The sequence below is a fragment of the Schistocerca gregaria genome, chromosome 2 (genome assembly GCF_023897955.1).
Source record: "Schistocerca gregaria isolate iqSchGreg1 chromosome 2, iqSchGreg1.2, whole genome shotgun sequence".
Lineage (NCBI taxonomy): Eukaryota > Metazoa > Arthropoda > Insecta > Orthoptera > Acrididae > Schistocerca > Schistocerca gregaria.
Window position 1 is genome coordinate 780,015,812 of NC_064921.1, and position 19,034 is coordinate 780,034,845.

Here is a 19,034-nt window from a genome sequence, read left to right on the forward strand (position 1 = left end):
CGATAAGCGACAGTGAACGACGGTAGAAGTGCTCTATTCGAGTTTTTCACTTGCTTAGGAAATGACGATCTTTGTTCTTTCATTTCACTCAGTTTTCTGGAAAAATATTCACTTGGTTTGACCACATCATCCGTATGAACAGTTTTTAAATGACGATTTAATTTGCTAGATTGTACGCATTCAATAGAAACTACTTTGAAACACAAAAGCACCATTAACGCTCTTTATTGTTCACAACAGTGTACAAGAAACCAGAATCTATGTAGCTACCGACGGTTTTATATAAATGCTTTCGATTCTCTTCATTACCACTTTGCTTGTTATCCTCAGCAAGTTCTTTCTTTTTACTCCCACCTGAAACTTAAAAACTTTTCTCTACCTTAACGCCTTTCTCAACTTTATAAGAAAGTCACAGTATAATACACTACTGGACATTAAAATTACTACACCACGAAGATGACGTGCTAGAGACGCGAAATTTAACCGACAGGAAGCAGATGCTCTGATATGAAAATGATTAACGTTTCAGAGCATTCACACAAGCTTGGCGCCGGTGGCAACTCCTACAACGTGTTGACATGAGGAAAGTTTCCAACCGATTTCTCATACACAAGCAGCAGTTGACCGGCGTTGCCTGGTGAAACGTTATTAAGATGCCTCGTGTAAAGAGGAGAAATGCATACCATCACGTTTCCGACTTTGATAAAGGTCGGATTGTAGCCTATCGCGATTGCGGTTTATCGTATCGCGACATTGCTGCTCGCGTTGGTCGAGATCCGATGGCTGTTAGCCACGTCTCGATCCCTGAGTCAACATGTGAGGACGTTTGCAAGACAACAACACGAACAGTTCGACGATGTTTGCAGCAACATGGACTATCAGCTCGGAGACCATGGCTGCGCTTACCCTTGACGCTGCATCACAGACTGGAGTGCCTGCGATGGTGTACTCAACGACGAACCTGTGTGCACGAATGGCAAAACGTCATTTTTTCGGATGAATCCAGGTTCTGTTTACAGCATCATGATGGCCGCATCCGTGTTTGGCGACATCGCGGCGAACGCACATTGCAAGAGTGTATTCATCATCGCCATACTGGCGTATCACCCGGCGTGATGGTATACGGTGCCATTGGTTACACGTCTCGGTCACCTCTTGTTCGCATTGACGGCACTTTGAACAGCGGACGTTACATTTCAGATGTGTTACGACGCGTGGCTGTACGCTTCATTTGATCCCTGAAAAAATCCTATATTTCAGCAGGATAATGCACGACCGCATGTTGCAGGTCCTGGCCTTTCTGGATACAGAAAATGTTCGACTGCTGCCCTGTCTAGCACATTCTCCAGATCTCTCACCAATTGAAAACGTCTGGTTAATGGTGGCCGAACAACTGGCTCGTCACAATACGACAGTCACTAATCTTGATGAACTGTGGTATCATGTTGAAGCTGCATAGGCAGCTGTACCTGTACACGCCATCCAAGCTCTGACTCAATGCCCAGGCGTATGAAGGCCGTTATTACTGCCAGAGGTGGTTGTTCTGGGTATAGATTTCTCAGGATCTATGGACCCAAATTGTGTGAAAATGTAATCACATTTCAGTTCTAGTATAATATATTTGTCAAATGAATATCCTCTTTATCACCTGCATTTCCTCTTGGTGTAGCAAACTGGTTAAAAACAACATTCACTGCTGGTGAACAGTGTAGCGCGCGATAGTCCAGCTTCGAGGTTATACCTCATTACGCAGGCTGGCCAACATTTGAAATGAAATTCCTGTGAGTCCACACAGGTTGACACCAGAAATGAAATTTCCGACAACTGTCTTCTTTGCCACCAGCTACGAGACAAATAGACGGCGACCCAGGCGGTCATTCACGGTGCACCAGGACACTGCGGCACGCAGATCGAATACCTTTGCTTTAAGTCATTGATCAGATAATGGCAGTATGCCGAAAAGAGTTTCTAAAACAAATAAATTCCGACCTAGACACAAAAACTTTGCTTGTAACTGCACCATGATCGTACATCTCTACGAAGATATCCCGTCTCTCATTATATCCAACTGATTTTTACGCAGTGATTCCAGGAGATGGACTGGCATGGACCTCGGTAGTAGCTGCTGCCTGAGATCCTTTCCAGTGCCGTCTACACTTCTGGCCACAAACAGAAGTGAGAGCGTATCTGAGCACCACAGAATGTGTCCGGTTGAGCATCGCTTTACACGGTACAAATCTGTGTTGTCTGTGGTACGGTGCCAGCGGTAAAAGACGCATCGTAATTCGAGATTTCAACCCTTCCTCCAGTAGCTGGTTTCTGAGTTTTCATGGTGATACTCTGCGTGTACCTTCTGACCAAATTTCAGTCGTTGAAATCCATCTATTCGCCAGAGCTATACTAAAAGCCTTACGAACTTTTCATGGTGTAGCCCTTCTGGAATTTCCCGTGTGCGGTGGAGCTTGTTCGTTCAGCTGGTACCTCTAATCCACCTACCTCGGAGGTCTTCTTGCTGTCCTTCCATCTCTTTCTGACTCGATAGACACTGGCTTAGCCGATGAAATGCGGCGATGAATAAACATCGACAGTACCAACTAATCAAAGGCCGCATATCTCGAGCTTGGAGGCAGATCCTGCAAGTTCGTAAAAATTCCGGGAGACTTATTAACGCGCTTAAAAATTTTCAAAGTTCAACTACTTAGGCTTTACACCTACATCTACATCCATACTCCGCAAGCCACCTGACTGTGTGTGGCGGAGAGTACCTTGAGACCTCTATTGGTTCTCCCTTCTATTCCAGTCTCGTATTGTTCGTGGAAAGAAGGATTGTCGGTATGCCTCTGTGTGGGCTCTAATCTCTCTGATTTTATCCTCATGGTCTGTTCGCGAGATATACGTAGGAGGGAGCAATATACTGCTTGACTCCACGGTGAAGGTATGTTCTCGAAACTTCAACAACAGCTGAGCGACTCTCCTGCAGAGTCTGCCACTGGAGTTTATCTATCATCTCCGTAATTCGCGATTACTAAATGATCCTGTAACGAAGCGCTCTGCTCTCCGTTGGATCTTCTCTATCTCTTCTACCAACCCTATCTGGTACAGATTCCACACTGCTGAGCAGTATTCAAGCAGTGGGCGAACAAGCGTACTGTAACCTACTTCCTTTGTTTTCGGATTGCATTTCCTTTATTGATTCGAAACAAGTTTTAATGCCTATCAAGTCAGTATCTACTGCCAAAACTACTACTGATGCAAATTGGTTACTAATTTCATTACACGTTTTCGCACAAAAGCTGCCGGAAGTTTACGAGTAGGACCCGAATGATTTTTACGTTCTGTTGAGTCACTGTCCCACAGCTAATCGCTAGTTACTACATAAAGTCTTTAAGTTGTGTCCTTAAAAGGAAATGCTTGCCATAATGTCTTAACATCGTCACGAAACACGCCACGTGGAGTTTCTGAGTACGACAAGAAAGTTCTCATGCGAACAGCTTCCTAACTACACTCCTGGAAATTGAAATAAGAACACCGTGAATTCATTGTCCCAGGAAGGGGAAACTTTATTGACACATTCCTGGGGTCAGATACATCACATGATCACACTGACAGAACCACAGGCACATAGACACAGGCAACAGAGCATGCACAATGTCGGCACTAGTACAGTGTATATCCACCTTTCGCAGCAATGCAGGCTGCTATTCTCCCATGGAGACGATCGTAGAGATGCTGGATGTAGTCCTGTGGAACGGCTTGCCATGCCATTTCCACCTGGCGCCTCAGTTGGACCAGCGTTCGTGCTGGACGTGCAGACCGCGTGAGACGACGCTTCATCCAGTCCCAAACATGCTCAATGGGGGTCAGATCCGGAGATCTTGCTGGCCAGGATAGTTGACTTACACCATCTAGAGCACGTTGGGTGGCACGGGATACATGCGGACGTGCATTGTCCTTTTGGAACAGCAAGTTCCCTTGCCCGTCTAGGAATGGTAGAACGATGGGTTCGATGACGGTTTGGATGTACCGTGCACTATTCAGTGTCCCCTCGACGGTCACCAGAGGTGTACGGCCAGTGTAGGAGATCGCTCCCCACACCATGATGCCGGGTGTTGGCCCTGTGTGCCTCGGTCGTATGCAGTCCTGATTGTGGCGCTCACCTGCACGGCGCCAAACACGCATACGACCATCATTGGCACCAAGGCAGAAGCGACTCTCATCGCTGAAGACGACACGTCTCCATTCGTCCCTCCATTCACGCCTGTCGCGACACCACTGGAGGCGGGCTGCACGATGTTGGGGCGTGAGCGGAAGACGGCCTAACGGTGTGCGGGACCGTAGCCCAGCTTCATGGAGACGGTTGCGAATGGTCCTCTCCGATACCCCAGGAGCAACAGAGTCCTTAATTTGCTGGGAAGTGGCGGTGCGGTCCCCTACGGCACTGCGTAGGATCCTACGGTCTTGGCGTGCATCCGTGCGTCGCTGCGGTCCGGTCCCAGGTCGACGGGCACGTGCACCTTCCGCCGACCACTCGCAACAACATCGATGTACTGTGGAGACCTCACGCCCCACGTGTTGAGCAATTCGGCGGTACGTCCACCCGGCCTCCCGCATGCCCACTATACGCCTTCGCTCAAAGTTCGTCAACTGCACGTACGGTTCACGTCCACGCTGTCGCGGCATACTACCAGTGTTAAAGATTGCGATGGAGCTCCGTATGCCACGGCAAACTGGCTGACACTGGCGGCGGCGGTGCACAAATGCTGCGCAGCTAGCGCCATTCGACGGCCAACACCGCGGTTCCTGGTGTGTCCGCTGTGCCGTGCGTGTGATCATTGCTTGTACAGCCCTCTCGCAGTGTCCGGAGCAAGTATGGTGGATCTGAGATACCGGTGTCAATGTGTTCTTTTTTCCATTTTCAGGAGTGTATATAACTTAAAATCCTCAGATCTGCACTGCAGTGTTCGAAACTTTAGTGGCTTCACAGTTACGACAAGAGAAGCGACAGAATGCTAGATTTTCATCATTTTAACAGAGCTTGATGAGCACAGCAAGACAGTTCCCGAGCGACTCCTGAAGACACAGAGACGTAGCGCAAAGCAGAACACAAGTGCGGAAAATTAATCAGTTCAGCTCCAGCCCTCAAATACTCGTGGTAATTCCAAAAACATCCAATACAATTATAAGAAGCATATTTATAAATTAAATTCTTAATTTCGTAATGATGATGTCCCACATTCCTTGACAGAGCGTAGGGGAACGATGCGGTAGACCCGCGCCGCTGTACTAGGCAAGGACCTAGTGGAGGTGGTTTGCCGTTGCCTTCCTCCGACCGTACTGAGGATGAATGATGATCATGAAGACGACACAACAACACCCAGTCATCTCGAGGCAGGTGAAAATCCCTGACCCCTCCGGGAATCGAACCCGGGACCCCGTGCTCGGGAAGCGAGAACGCTACCGCGAAAGCAGGAGCTGCGGACTTTCCGAAATCAAATTTAATTGAAATAAACAAAGAAATTCTAATCGATTTAACACCTAACTTTTCTTATGGCTGCCTTTATACAAAAGCATGCATACTGGAGACAAGTTACCTGATTTGGAATTTTTCCACACATACATTTTACACAGTCATTAACAAAATAAAATGTCCACACTTTACATACGTCCTCTCTGCACTACACTCACACAAAAAACATAATTGAATAATAACTTTTGAAGTGGTTACCATTACGTAAGCAAGCTATGGCAATGAAAGCAAAGAAAATTCTAGATAAACAATTTATATGAACTGAATTTATTTAGTTATGGTTTCAAATGAGATTGTAAATGGTTACATTGGAAGCTTTCGCTCTGTTTTGCAATACCAGAAAACGTATTACTGTTTTTCGGTAAAATTGTATATCTACGAAAGTACTGGAAATGCTGAACTGGGATTTATACAGTACTGGTGTAGAATCAAATAAAAGTCTGCGTATGGGGTATGAAAAGGATCGAATGAAACCTAATACTATTCCTTTCGATTCATTTGGAGTGTACGTAAGGAAATCGGTCGGATGCGAGGACAACGCGCTGCCTCGGCGGCTACAGCGTTTGTTGCGCTGATGTGGAAGGAAAAAAAAACTGTTCTCCTCCTCGCTACATGACTAGACATACTCAACGATCGCTTACTTCGCTACGAGATTCAGATAGACGGAATAATTTGCTAGGTTAGACGTGGCTACTCTTGTTGCCACAGTGTTGTCCTGAGTCCTTTCCAGTACCATCTGCGTGTGCTAACGGTCGCTACGATGTTCCCGTGTCCCTCGTGCCAGTCATTCTACGTTTCTCAAAGTCCTAAACATGGCGGTAAGCTGTACGTGCGCGTCCTCACGAAATGTTGTACTGCGATATTCGTCTTGCGTATCCCGGAGCGTTAGACATTGCCACTAGCTATCAGGTACTGTAATTCTTCATATGTAAATACATTACATAGAATAATCTCGTTTAGTGTTTTAAATTTCAAGCAACATATCTCATAATTCTGCAAATAGTGGAGTATCAGTTTATAGCATTCGGTCAACACTTACCCTCTTCCCGTCCGTCTAATTAAAAAGCAGTTTCGGCCCCATTCAAGGCCATTTTCAAATGGCGTCAATTAAGTAATTCACTTGGTTAAACACATATTTGTTGTCACTTGTACGAGCGTTGTTCAATAAGTAACGCCCCACGTTTTTTTTTCTGAAAAGCCATTAATACACATAGTTGGTGGTTCACTTTTGATGTTTGTTCTGCGCGCCAATGAAGTTTCGAACCGTTCTGGCAGATGGCAGAGTCGTAGCACAGCGTCAAAATGGCATCTACATACGACTCACGTTACAAGCAGCGTGCTGTTATTGAATTCTTGTGTGCAGAAAATGAAACCGTGGTGAAAACCCATAAACGTTCGTGTGCAGTTTGTGCCGATGCTGCAGCTGATAGGAGTACAGTTGGGCGATGGGTAAAGAAAGTTATAGCCTCAGGAAATGCAGGAACAGAGCTCCATGAGCAGCCACGCTAGGGACCTCCTGTCACAGCCACTGCTCCAAATACGCTGTATCGTGCGGATGCCGTTATTCGTGCCGATCGGCCCATCACAACTCGACAGTTGGCTCTACAGTTGTCGGTCTGCATTGGAAGTGCGCCTGCAATGATCGAGATTCTAGGATATTCAAAGAGGTGCTCACGACGGGCTCCACGAACGCCCACAGCGGACCACAAAATTCAAAGGCTGGCCGCGGTGGTCTAGCGGTTCAGGCGATCAGTCCGGAACCGCGGGACTGCTACGGTCGCAGGTTCAAATCCTGCCTCGGGCATGGATGTGTGTGATGTCCTTAGGTTAGTTAGGTTTAAGTAGTTCTAAGTTCTAGGGGACTTAGATGTTAAGTCCCATAGTGGTCAGAGCCATTTTTGAACAAGATTCAAAGGCCATTTCATCTGAATGATTGGAGCCTTTTGAGACCGACGGAGAGGCACTTTTCTCACGGATCGTTTCGGGGGACGGAAGCTGGGTGCACCACTCTGCGCCGGAAACAAAAAGGCAGTCCATGGGGTGGCATCATCCTCATTCATCAGAAAATAAGAGTTCAAGACAAGCCCGTCTGCCGGAAAAGTTATGGTGACAGTCTTCTGGATGGCGTCATTCTCGTGGATGTGACACCAAGAGGGTCAACCATCAATTCACAGGCGTACGTGAAGACTCTGAGTAAACTAAAGAACCGTTTCCGGCGCGTTCGATCAGACAAGAATCTGACAGAAATCTTCCTGCAACACAACAATGCACGCTCACATACAAGTCTGAGAACCCAGGAACACATCGCCAAGTTTGATTGAACGCCATTGCCTCATCCAACCTACATTCCAGACCTGGCACCCTCAGACTTTCATCTCTTTGGGCCGCTTAAAGGTTCTCTATGGGGAACAAACTTTGAAGATGACGAGAGTGTCAGTCATGCAGTGAATACATGGCTGCGCCTACAGGACAAAAGCTTTTACCAGCAGGGAATACATGATCTTCCACAACGTTGGCGTACGGCCATAGAACGTGATGGAGACTACGTAGAAAAATAGGACAAGAACAAGACATGTTGATGTATACTGTCAACAAATTCTGATTCTTAATAATAAATATGTTCTGAGAAAAAGTGTGGGGCATTACTTATTGAACGATCCTAGTACACGGCCTTTTAAAATTAAAAACAATCTTAGGAACAGAACGACTGTCATCGTAACCAGATAACTACGCTTGCAGATTTCTCTGGCCGTTTCACGGAGAAATTAATTTTTCGCAGTGTGTTCTGAGTTATAGGTCTGAGTAGATACGAGAACAGTCACCGCATCCGTGAGTCCCTGAACCTCATCTTAACCGCATCCGCAAGTCTCTGACTCGCACCCGCGATTACTTAAATTTCGCAAACCACTCTAACCGGACGATAGGATGGCGAGCAGGATGGGTTATTTTTGTCCGAACATTCGTCTCTGAATCTGCACTGTACGTTAACGGCTTGGTGTATCTAAATGTCAGGCGCAACAAATTAAAAGTACTCATTTGTTTGAGAGCTGATTAGACACACTGCTCGTTACATAGACCCACAGAGAGGGTAATGTTACGGATGCGTCTAACAGTGGAAAACAACATTTTTTTTATATTTAAGGCATTTTGGCGACAAGAAATTTCGTACCCGCACATTCTGTGAGGGGATACCACAATTTGTATTGGATAAACTAAAAATAAAGGGATGTAGCAGGTTGCAGTAGTTATTCAGAGATGAAAAGGATTGCTCAGGAGAGTCTATCGTGCAGAGCTACCTGAAACCAGTCTTCGGGCTCAACACCACATCAGCAAATGAAAAACGTAGAAACTGACTACGACAAAAGTGCAAGAAAACACAACCCATCATTTTTCTATGAGCTACAGAATTCCATCTTAATTTGTCCGAACACTGGTTTGATGCAGCTCTATCCAGTACAAGGTTCTTCATGTCTCCATATCTACTTCAACGTACTCCATTTCGAGCTGAATATTGTAGTAGACTTGGTTTCCCTGACAATTTTTGCTCTGCAGTATTCCGTCCAGAACCACATTGACTATTCCTTGATGATTCAGTATGTTCCCTGTCGATCGATTCCTTCTTTAAGTCAAATTTTACCATACATTCATTTTATTCAGTTTGAGTTGGTACCTATTGATTTGTTATCCGATGAAACATATCTAGTTTTCAGCGATCTACTGTAGCACCACATTTCATAATCTTCTGTTCATTTCTTGTTTTTAGTGTTATTCTCCACGTTTCGCTTGTCTACAAGGCCACATTCTACACAAATACTTTCAGAAAATACCTCATAACTTTTAAATCTGTGTTACATGTTAACATATTCCTTTTTTTCCACAAAACATTTTCAGGTTATTGTAACTCTGCATTTTATATCCAGTTTTTTCGGCCACCTTCATTTATTTTGCTGCCCAAATAGAAAAACTAATCTGCAAATTTCACCGTCACATTTGCTAATTTAATTCTCTAAGCTTTACCTTTTTCAATCCGACGACATACCATTACCCTTATTCTACTTGCGTTGATGTACGTCTTTTCGCAACACTATTCATGTTAACCAGCTGATCTTCTAAGTCATTTGCTGTCTGTGACTGAATTATATCATAATCGGCAATCTTTGTAGTTTGCCCGGCGGAAGAATACTGCATAATTTTTCGGGAGTGTATCCGTGGTATTATTAACTCTTGTGCCGGTATTTAGGCTGATTACCTTTCAGCCACTGTCAGGGTGAGCCACTTGCAATGTGTTTAGAGTACTGTACACTGAGGCGTAAACGCGCCTAACTTTGAAGAGTAATGGAATACTTAAAGTTTTTATTTTCTTCGCTCCACTCTCCATTTCCGACTTCGAAATTATCACAATGTTCTCTATTAATACAGTGCCGACAGGCAAAATGTCTCGTCTTCTTCCTTCCTTAATTTCGATCAGGCGACAGCGTTGCCCATGGAAATCACCCTGGAGGCCGTGATTGTTAGGTTTTTCTCTAAACGTATTCGCTACCTTGGTTTAATTGCAAATTCCAGTCTCTCTATCATCGCCTTCATCTACGTCAAACAAATTTTCCTCCGGTGTTAACATTTTCGAACGAAAGTAATTACTCCTAATTATTTGTTAAAGCTTAACTAACTCTCAGAAAGGCAGCTCGCTCCGAACGCAAAATCGTAAAGGCCTCCACAAACTAGTCCCCGGTCGCAGCAGTTTGCGAGTGTTTTCTTGTCCCACTTTGCAGCTGAGTGTTGTACGTCACTTACACTCCAATAAAGGTGAATCACCGTTATTCTCTATTCCCAGAAAATCGACTCACATCAAAGAATACTTGCATGCAGATTGTCATCATTACCTAGCACGAAATTACGCCGTGCCATGTACTCCCAAGCTTACTGGATGAGCAACACTGCTAATCTTTACCATGAATTAAACAAACTCCGAGTAGATGCACAGAGCAGTAAAAACATGCAGTGAGGATCAGCGAAGATTACGCCGATAAAGGAACAGGAGCTCAGCTCTCTGTTGTTCGGGTACCTCATTTGCGACCGCTTAAGAGAGGTGCAGTAACCAGGGCTACATTTCAGATCGGCTGCAAGATCCGAGATCCATTGAGGCCCGTGAAGGATTCCGGGGATGCTCTCTAAGCTGCAGGTTATTGCGGGCAGTATCGGGGAAGCTGTTAGCGTCCGCGTGTAGGAGCAAGAGAATTACACGTGACTGTGACAACACAGCAGACCAGATATAGCCCAACACCATCTGCAAAACGGCCGACCTATAAATTTTAGAGAGGACAGCGTACTTGCCCGGCAGCCAAAGATACAGCAGTGGAAAACAAGAGTTCTGTCGAAGTAACTGTCGAAGTAGCATGAACAGCGAGGATGGCTACAAGCTAGCGGCGGCCTAGCTGTGAGGGATGGGCCGCGTTGTTTCGCCCCCTACCTACTCCTGGTAGAAGCCGACCTCGTGGAAGATCAGTTTGGATTCCATAGAAACGTGGGAACACGTGAGGCAATACTAACCCAACGACTTATCATAGAAGCTAGACTAAGAAAAGGCAAACCTACATTTCTAGCATTTGTAGACTTGGAGAAAGCTTTTGACAATGTTGACTGGAATACTCTTTCAAATTTTAAAGGTGGCAGGGGTAAAACAGGGAGAGATTGGCTATTTACAATTTGTACAGAAACCAGATAGCAGTTATAAGAGCCGAGGGGCATGAAAGGGAAGCAGCGGTTGGGAAGGGAGTGAGACACGGTTGTAGCCTCTCCCCGATGTTATTCAATCTGTATATTGAGCAAGCAGTAAAGGAAACTAAAGAAAAATTCGGAGTAGGTATTAAAATCCATGGAGAAGAAATAAGAACTTTAAGGTTCGCCGATGACATTGTAATTCTGTCAGAGACAGCAAAGGACTTGGAAGAGGAGTTGAACGGAATGTACAGTGTATTGAAGGGAGGGTATAAGATGAACATCAACAAAAGCAAAACGAGGATAATGGAATGTAGTCAAATTAAGTCGGGTGATGCTATTTGGGGAGCAAAATAACTGATGATGGTCGAAGTAGATAGGATATAAAATGTAGACTGGCAACATCGAGTATAGATTTAAGTGTCAGGAAAGTCGTTTCTGAAAGTATTCGTATGGAGTGTAGCCATATATGGATGTGAAACATGGACAATAAACAGTTTGGACAAGAAGAGAATAGAAGCTATCGAAATGTGGTGCTACAGAAGAATGCTGAAGATTAGATGGGTAGATCACATAACTAATGAAGAGGTATTGAATAGGATAGGGGAGAAGAGGAGTTTGTGGTACAACTTGACTAGAAGAAGGGATCGGTTGGTAGGACACGTTCGGAGGCATCAAGGGATCAGCTATTTAGTATTGGAGGGCAGCGTGGAGGGTAAAAATCGTAGAGGGAGACCAAGAGATGAATACACTCATCAGATTCAGAAGGATATAGACTGCAGTACGTACTGGGAGATGAAGAAGCTTGCACAGGATAGAGTGGCATGGAGAGCTGCTTCAAACCAGTCTCAAGACTGAAGATCACAATAACAACAACAACCTACTCCTCAAGTCTCGTGATCAGTAGTATAAGTGACCACAGAAAGCTACCGTGTTGTATCGACGTCTAGATGTAGGAAAACGTGGCCCCTGGTTACCAGCTGCTGATTCCCCGTGGCTTGGTCAGTCGCTCGCTAGGGCAGCGTAAGCAGTAGCCTACCATACACCCATCCCTCACTGGCATCTTGCCTGTAAATGTCCAATTACGTTCCAGGAAGTTGACCGAAACAGCACGCTATATAGGGAAGAGTGTCCTTGTAAAACAGTGGTTTTGTCGCCTTGAAGGTCGTCGAAAGGTGAAACGTCGATCTGCAAAGACTGTCGAAACGTCGGTTTTGTAGCTTTCTGGTGATTCATAACGATGCGGTATAATGCCCAAAAGGAGTTTGTTCAAACAGCCGTAGCCTACTTCCCTAAAAATTAACATGTATCAGTCGATCAAATGTTTCTAAAACCTCAGCTTCAAATACACTCAGAGTAAATTGCAAACAACGTCAACGGACATGCATGATTACAGAGTTCAATCACATTGCAAATTTTATCATAAAATTCTATGCAACATCATCAGAGCATCAGAACGCATGTATTTCCAAGAAAAAATGATTTCCGGCAAAAATAAAAGAACAATTTGGAGCCTAACAATAAATGTGTCAGGAGGAAGAGACAATTTCGTTAAGCGTAAATAATGAACTGATCAAAGGTAGCTCTAAAGCTACAGACCATTTCAGCAAATTTTCTCGTATAATTACCAGGCGTAGAAGTACGAAACCGGAATTTACCTATAGATGGTGCTAGCCGTCAGTGTAGGGCCCCGTGGGGCGGCATATGCAGCGCCTTCTGCTTTCTATAACGGCTGACGACGAATGTCAACACATAGTAACCCAAGTTCCCTACATCGGTATCTCTTTCAAACCCGTAAACATGTGGAGTTTTATGCCTACGAACTACGTTAGGTAGACAGCGTGGGTTTTCCGTTATCATTTGAAGAAAACTGCTACAGAATCACATCGAATGCTTGTCGAAGCTTTCGGTGAGCACGCTAAAGGGAAAAAACAGTGTTCCGAGTGGTTCAAAAAATTCAAAAGGTGATTTTGACGTGAGAAACAACGAACGTGGGAAACCAGCGAAGACAACGAATTGCAGGCCTTATTGGATGAAAATGATACTCAGACTCAACAGGAACTCGCGGAATAGTTGAATGTGACGCAGAAAGACGTTTCTCTTCGGTTGAAAGCTATGGAAAAGGCGCAGAAAGTGGGTTCCGCGTGAACTGAATAAAAGTCAGCAATCAAATCGAAAGACCAGTTGTGAAATGCTGCTCTCCAGGTTCAAAAGAAAGTAGTTTCTCCATTGAATAGCGACAGGTGATGAAAATGGATATATTTTGAAAAGCCTAAGCGTCGTAAATCATGGGTAAATCCAGGAAAACCATCGACATCCAGTGCAAGACCACATCGCTTTGGATAGAAGACAATGCCCGTGTTTGGTGGGATCAGAAGCGTGTCACCTATTATGAGCTGCTAAAACCTGGTGAAACCGTTGACACTGATCGCTACCAACAGAAAACGATGATTTAAATCCAGCATTACATGAAAAACGACCGAAATATGGAAAAAGGCGACATAAAGTTATATTGCTCCGTGATAACGCACTATCACTCACAGCAAAACGGGTCAGGGAAACGATCGAGGCGTTCAGTTTGGAAATACTAGGGCATTTGGCTTATTCTCTGGACTCGTCTCCTTTTGATTATCATCCGTTTTCATCAGTGGGACACGATACCGCTGAACAATTCTTCAATTCGTGTGAAAATGTACGAAATGGCTCGCTGAGTGGTTCGCTTCAAAAGGAGACCTGTTTTTCTGGCGTGACATTCATAGTCTGCCGGAGAGGTGGGAGAAACGTATAAACAGCAATGGAGATTATTTTCAATAAAACATTGTTTATCAGTTTCAAACAACATACTGTAATTATTACAACAAAATTCCGGTTTCATACTCCTACACCAGGTAGCACATAATTTAGGTCTGCACACTTCCTTAGTGGATACCTACAGTTCCCAAGAAAAGCGTACCAAATCAGACTAGTAAAATTCAACTTCCACCTTATTTTTGCGAATGTTACTCGACTTACGCAGATCAACTGCCACTCCTGCTAAAAATGACAGTTCATTTTTCGTAACTGAACTCCACGACACAGTAGTGTTAGAAATAACGTCTGAAATTCGTTTGACCTCTTCTCAAGAGGCAATCTGCCTACTCCGCCACAGGCCGTGTGGTCGATTGTGTTGAGAGATGCAGTCGCCATCCCCGAATTGCTCTTCAACAGTGGGAAGCAAGAACGTGCTTAAAACATCAGTGTAGGCCTGTGCTGTGACAGTGCCACGAAAAACACAACTACACCATAATACCACCGCCTCCAAATTTTACTACTGGAACCACATGCGCTGGCAGACGACATATACCTGGAATTTACCATACCCACCCCTCTTGCACCGGATAGCCACATTGTGTACCGTGATTCGTCACCCCACACAACATGTTTCCACTGTTCAGTCGTCCAACGTTACGCTCCTTACGCCAAGCGAGGCGTCGTTTGGCACTTACTGGCGTGATGTGTGGCTTAAGAGCAGCCGCTCAACCATGAAATCCAAGTTTTCTCACCTCCCACATAACTGTCATAGTATTTGCAGAGGATCCTGATGCAGTTTGGAATTCCTGTGTGATGATCAGGATAGATGTCTGGCTATTACACATTACGACCCTCTTCAACTGTCAGCGGTCTCTCTCAGTCAACAGAGGAGGTCGATTCAAAATGGTTCTGAGCACTGTGGGACTTAACATCTGAAGTCATCAGTCCCTTAGAACTACTTAAACCTAAGTAGCCTAAGGACCTCACAGACACCCATGCCCGAGGCAGGATTAGAACCTGCGACCGTAGCAGCAGCGCGGTTCGGGACTGAAGTGCTTAGACGAGCTCGGCCTGTACGCTTTGGTGCTGTCTGTGTACCTTCACTTTTCCACTTCACTATCACATTGGAAACAGTGGACCTAGAGATGTTTAGGAGTGTGTAAATTTCGCGTACAGACGTATGACACAAGTGACACGCAATCACCTGACCACGTTCGAAGTCCGTGAGTTCCGCGGAGCCCCCCATTTTGCTTTCTCACGGTGTCTAATGACTACTGAGGTCGCTGATATGGAGACCCTGGCAGTAAGTGGCAGCACAGTGCACCTAATATGAAAAACGTATCTTTTTGGGGTGTTCAAATGTTCAAATGTGTGTGAAATCTTATGGGACGTAACTGCTAAGGTCATCAGTCCCTAAGCTTACACACTACTTAACCTAAATTATCCTAAGGACAAACACACACTCCCATGCCCGAGGGTGGACTCGAACCTCCGTCGGGAACAGCCGCACAGTCCATGACTGCAGCGCCTGAGACCGCTTGGCTAATCGCGCGCGGCTTTTGGGGTGTCTGGATACTTTTGATCACACAGTGTTTATTGTATTCCAAGATTATGAAATATCTCTAAGAAAAGAATCGTTCCACACATAAGCAGCACACATTAAGAAAATGCCGTTCTAGTGGAACATGATAGTCTGTTTAGTCAGTCAAAGTAATGGGTGTTATTGACAAGGAATCACAGATTAATTCTATATTTCTAGATTTCCAGAAGGCCATCGACACCGTTCTCCATAAGTGACTATTAATCAAATCGTGGAGTATCGCCTCAGTACTGCGACTGGATTCGTGTTTTCGTGTCGGAAGGGTTACATGTGATACCAATTACCAGGAAATCATTTAGCGAATATAGCGTGGCATAGATTCATTGCCAGACCGGAGTGACTAAGTACACTGGTAAAATTCTAAGAAGTGCAAATCGTTTTATTTAATCGAAAACAGAGCAGAGAATATGATGGATATGATAAGCGAGTTGGGCTGGCAGTATTAAAACAAAGGCATTTTTCGCAGAGGCGATATCTTTTGACGAAGTTTCAATCAGCAGCTTTCTCTTCCGAATGCAAAAGTATTTTGTTGTCTCCCACCTACGTAAGAGGAATTGACAGTCGTAATAAATTAACTCGAAGCTCAGGTGTTCAGTTTTCCCACGTGTTACTCGAGATATAGGCTGGAAGTGATTCTGTTGCCTCCCGCTGCCCAACGCTTCTGTGTAAATTGCAGAGTAATCATGCTCATGCAGATGAAATACTTTGGAAAACCGCTCTTGTATTGAAGACTGCTGCTGACCGGAGGCTATATTTGCTTTCAAGGGTTTCCAGCGACGCATGATGTGGTGCCCTGACTCTCCACAAAATGGCTTCACCTTTCACTCTAGCGGCGTCAGTACAGTCCATTTGCTCACAGACTGAATCCGACTCAGAGTGGTGCTGTCGTGTTGGCAGGAGTCGGGATTGGACGCTGTAGCGATGGCTGACAACGAGGCCGTGGAGGCGGCGGTGGTGCTGCCCCTGGGGGTGGCGGCTGGGGGCAAGCGTGTCGCCACAGCGCTGATCCAGGAGAGTGCCGTCCACGAGGTCTTCCTCCAGCCGGGTCTCCAGCTCAACACCAACGTGCTCAGCGTCCAGGTACCGTCACACTCACTCTCTACCTGCGCCATGCCGTTGCTGTGGTCTTCATTCCGAACAACTCTGCACGATACGCCCTGCGCATGCCTCTTCACCTCTGCACAACTGCTGTATGTTATAGATACTTGACCCGCTCATGTATTCATGCTTTGGTCTCCTTATACAGGTTTTACCCATACAGCCCCGCACTTAACAAATTCTCTGCTCCTTTATGCCTATAGGTGTGCCCTATCAACTAATCACTTTTTGTAGCCAAATTGTACCATATATTTCTTGTCTACACGATTCAATCCAGCACCTTTTTATTAGGTTAAAATCAGTGTTGACTGCAATACACTGTTTTAATTTCCAAACGTGACAGATATAAAAGCCAGCCGGAGTCACCGAGTGGTTCTAGGCGCTATAGTCTGGAGCCGCGTGACCGCTACGGTCGCAGGTTCGAATCCTGCCTCGGGCGTCGATGTTTGCGATGTCCTTAGGTTAGTTACGTTTAAGTAGCTCTTAGTTCTAGGGGACTGATGACCTCAGAATTTAATTCCCATGGTGCTCAGAGCCATCTGAACCATTTGAACCAGAGGTAAAACACAGGGGCGATAGGCTACTTACAATTTGTGCTGAAACCAGATGGCAAATATAAGAGTCGAGGGGCACGAAAGGGAAGCAGTGGTTGAGAAAGGAGTGAGAAAGGGTTGTGGCCTATCTCCTATGTTACTCAATCTGTATACCGAGCAAGCAGTGAAGGAAACAAAAGAAAAATTTGGAATAGGAATCAGAATTCACCAAGAAGTAATGAAAACTTTGAGGTTTGCCGACGACATTGTAATTCTGTCAGAGACAGCAAAGGACGTGGAAGAGCAGCTGAACGGAATAGATAGTGCTTGAGAGGAGGATATAAAATGAACTCAAGAGCAAAACAAGGATAATGGAATGCAGTCGAATTAAATCAGATGATGTTGAGGGAATTAGATTAGGAAATGAGACACTTAAATGAGTTTTGCTACTTAGGGAGCAAAATAACTGATGATGGTCGAAGTAGAGAGGATTTAAAATGTAGACTGGCTATGGCAAGGAAAGCTTTTCTGAAGAAGAGAATTTTTTTAACATCAAGTATAGATTTAAGTGTCAAGAAGTCTTTTCTCCAAGTATTTGTATGGATTGTAGCCATGTATGAATGTGAAACGTGGACGATAAATAGCTTAGACAAGAAGAGAATAGAAGCTTTCGAAATGTGGTGCTACAGAAGAATGCTGAAGATTAGATGGGTAGATTATGTAACTAATGAGAAGGTATTGACTAGACTTGGGGAGAAGAGGAATTTGCGGCACAACTTGACCAGAAGAGGGATCGGTTGGTAGGACACGTTCTGAGGCATCAAGGGATCACCAATTTAGTACTGGAGGGCGTCGTGGAGGGCAAAAATAGTAGAGGAGATCAAGAGACGAATACACAAAGCAGATTCAGAAGGATGGAGGTTGCAGTAGTTATTCGGAGATGAAGAAGCGTGCACAGGATAAAGTAGCATGGAGAGCTGCATCAAACAAGTCTTTGGACTGAAAATCACAACACTAATAACAACAAAATCAACAGTCAAGATCGCAATAACACTGGCGGTTTCCGCATATGCTGAAGCCACAGAATTTTACGGGCCATGCAGCGGTGGGAACAGCAAAGTTACTAACAATACTATTACATATGGCGTTAAAAGAAAATTGGGAAAAGGTGTAGCGTTTGCCCACAAGGGTGGTGCTTGCGGATCCTCGGTTTTCCTCGTGATATCAGGGTCGTACACTGTGACTGATGTTCGTGGAGCCACGGGTTAACAACGTGCAATTATCGCGCTGACTATGGATTACGTCAGCACCAGCCAGTGGCAAACGCTTCACAAGAACTGAAATGTCGTCGCTCTACGAAATGTGCACAGTAAGTTCTCGTATACCAAGTGCGAGTACATAAGAAGTAAAAAAGTATAAGGCATCAGTTCAGTAGTCATTTATGTTAAAATTAATAAACAAACTTACAATACGAGAGAAGAGAACGTGTCATCTGTTAGCACCGGTGTAAATGACAAACACATCGTCCTTATTAATGTTCTGTTAAGAAACGCCTAAGCTAGAGAGTGCTAATTAGATGCACATACAGATATTACATAAAGACATAATAACAGGTAAAATTACGTTAAAAGAAACAACAATTAAAATATATACACGTCGCTGAATATTTACTAGGTAATGCCCTCTGGTAAGAATTCAAAACGACACGTTGTCTAGGCAACGTAAAGGCCAAATGGCCGCCATAAAATGATAGAAGTGAGTGCTGAAAAGG

At 44.8% G+C, this 19,034-nt stretch overlaps 1 protein-coding gene across 3 annotated transcripts in view; it reads left to right on the forward strand.

Annotated features, from left to right (window-relative positions):
• Positions 1-19,034, forward strand: part of LOC126335031 (adhesion G-protein coupled receptor G2-like) — a 181,135-nt gene that overhangs the window by 98,007 nt on the left and 64,094 nt on the right. For all 3 annotated transcript variants that reach the window (XM_049997877.1, XM_049997878.1, XM_049997879.1), the window contains exon 7: positions 16,530-16,712. In XM_049997877.1, the coding sequence (XP_049853834.1) occupies positions 16,530-16,712 (183 nt within the window). The remainder of the gene's footprint in view (positions 1-16,529; positions 16,713-19,034) is intronic.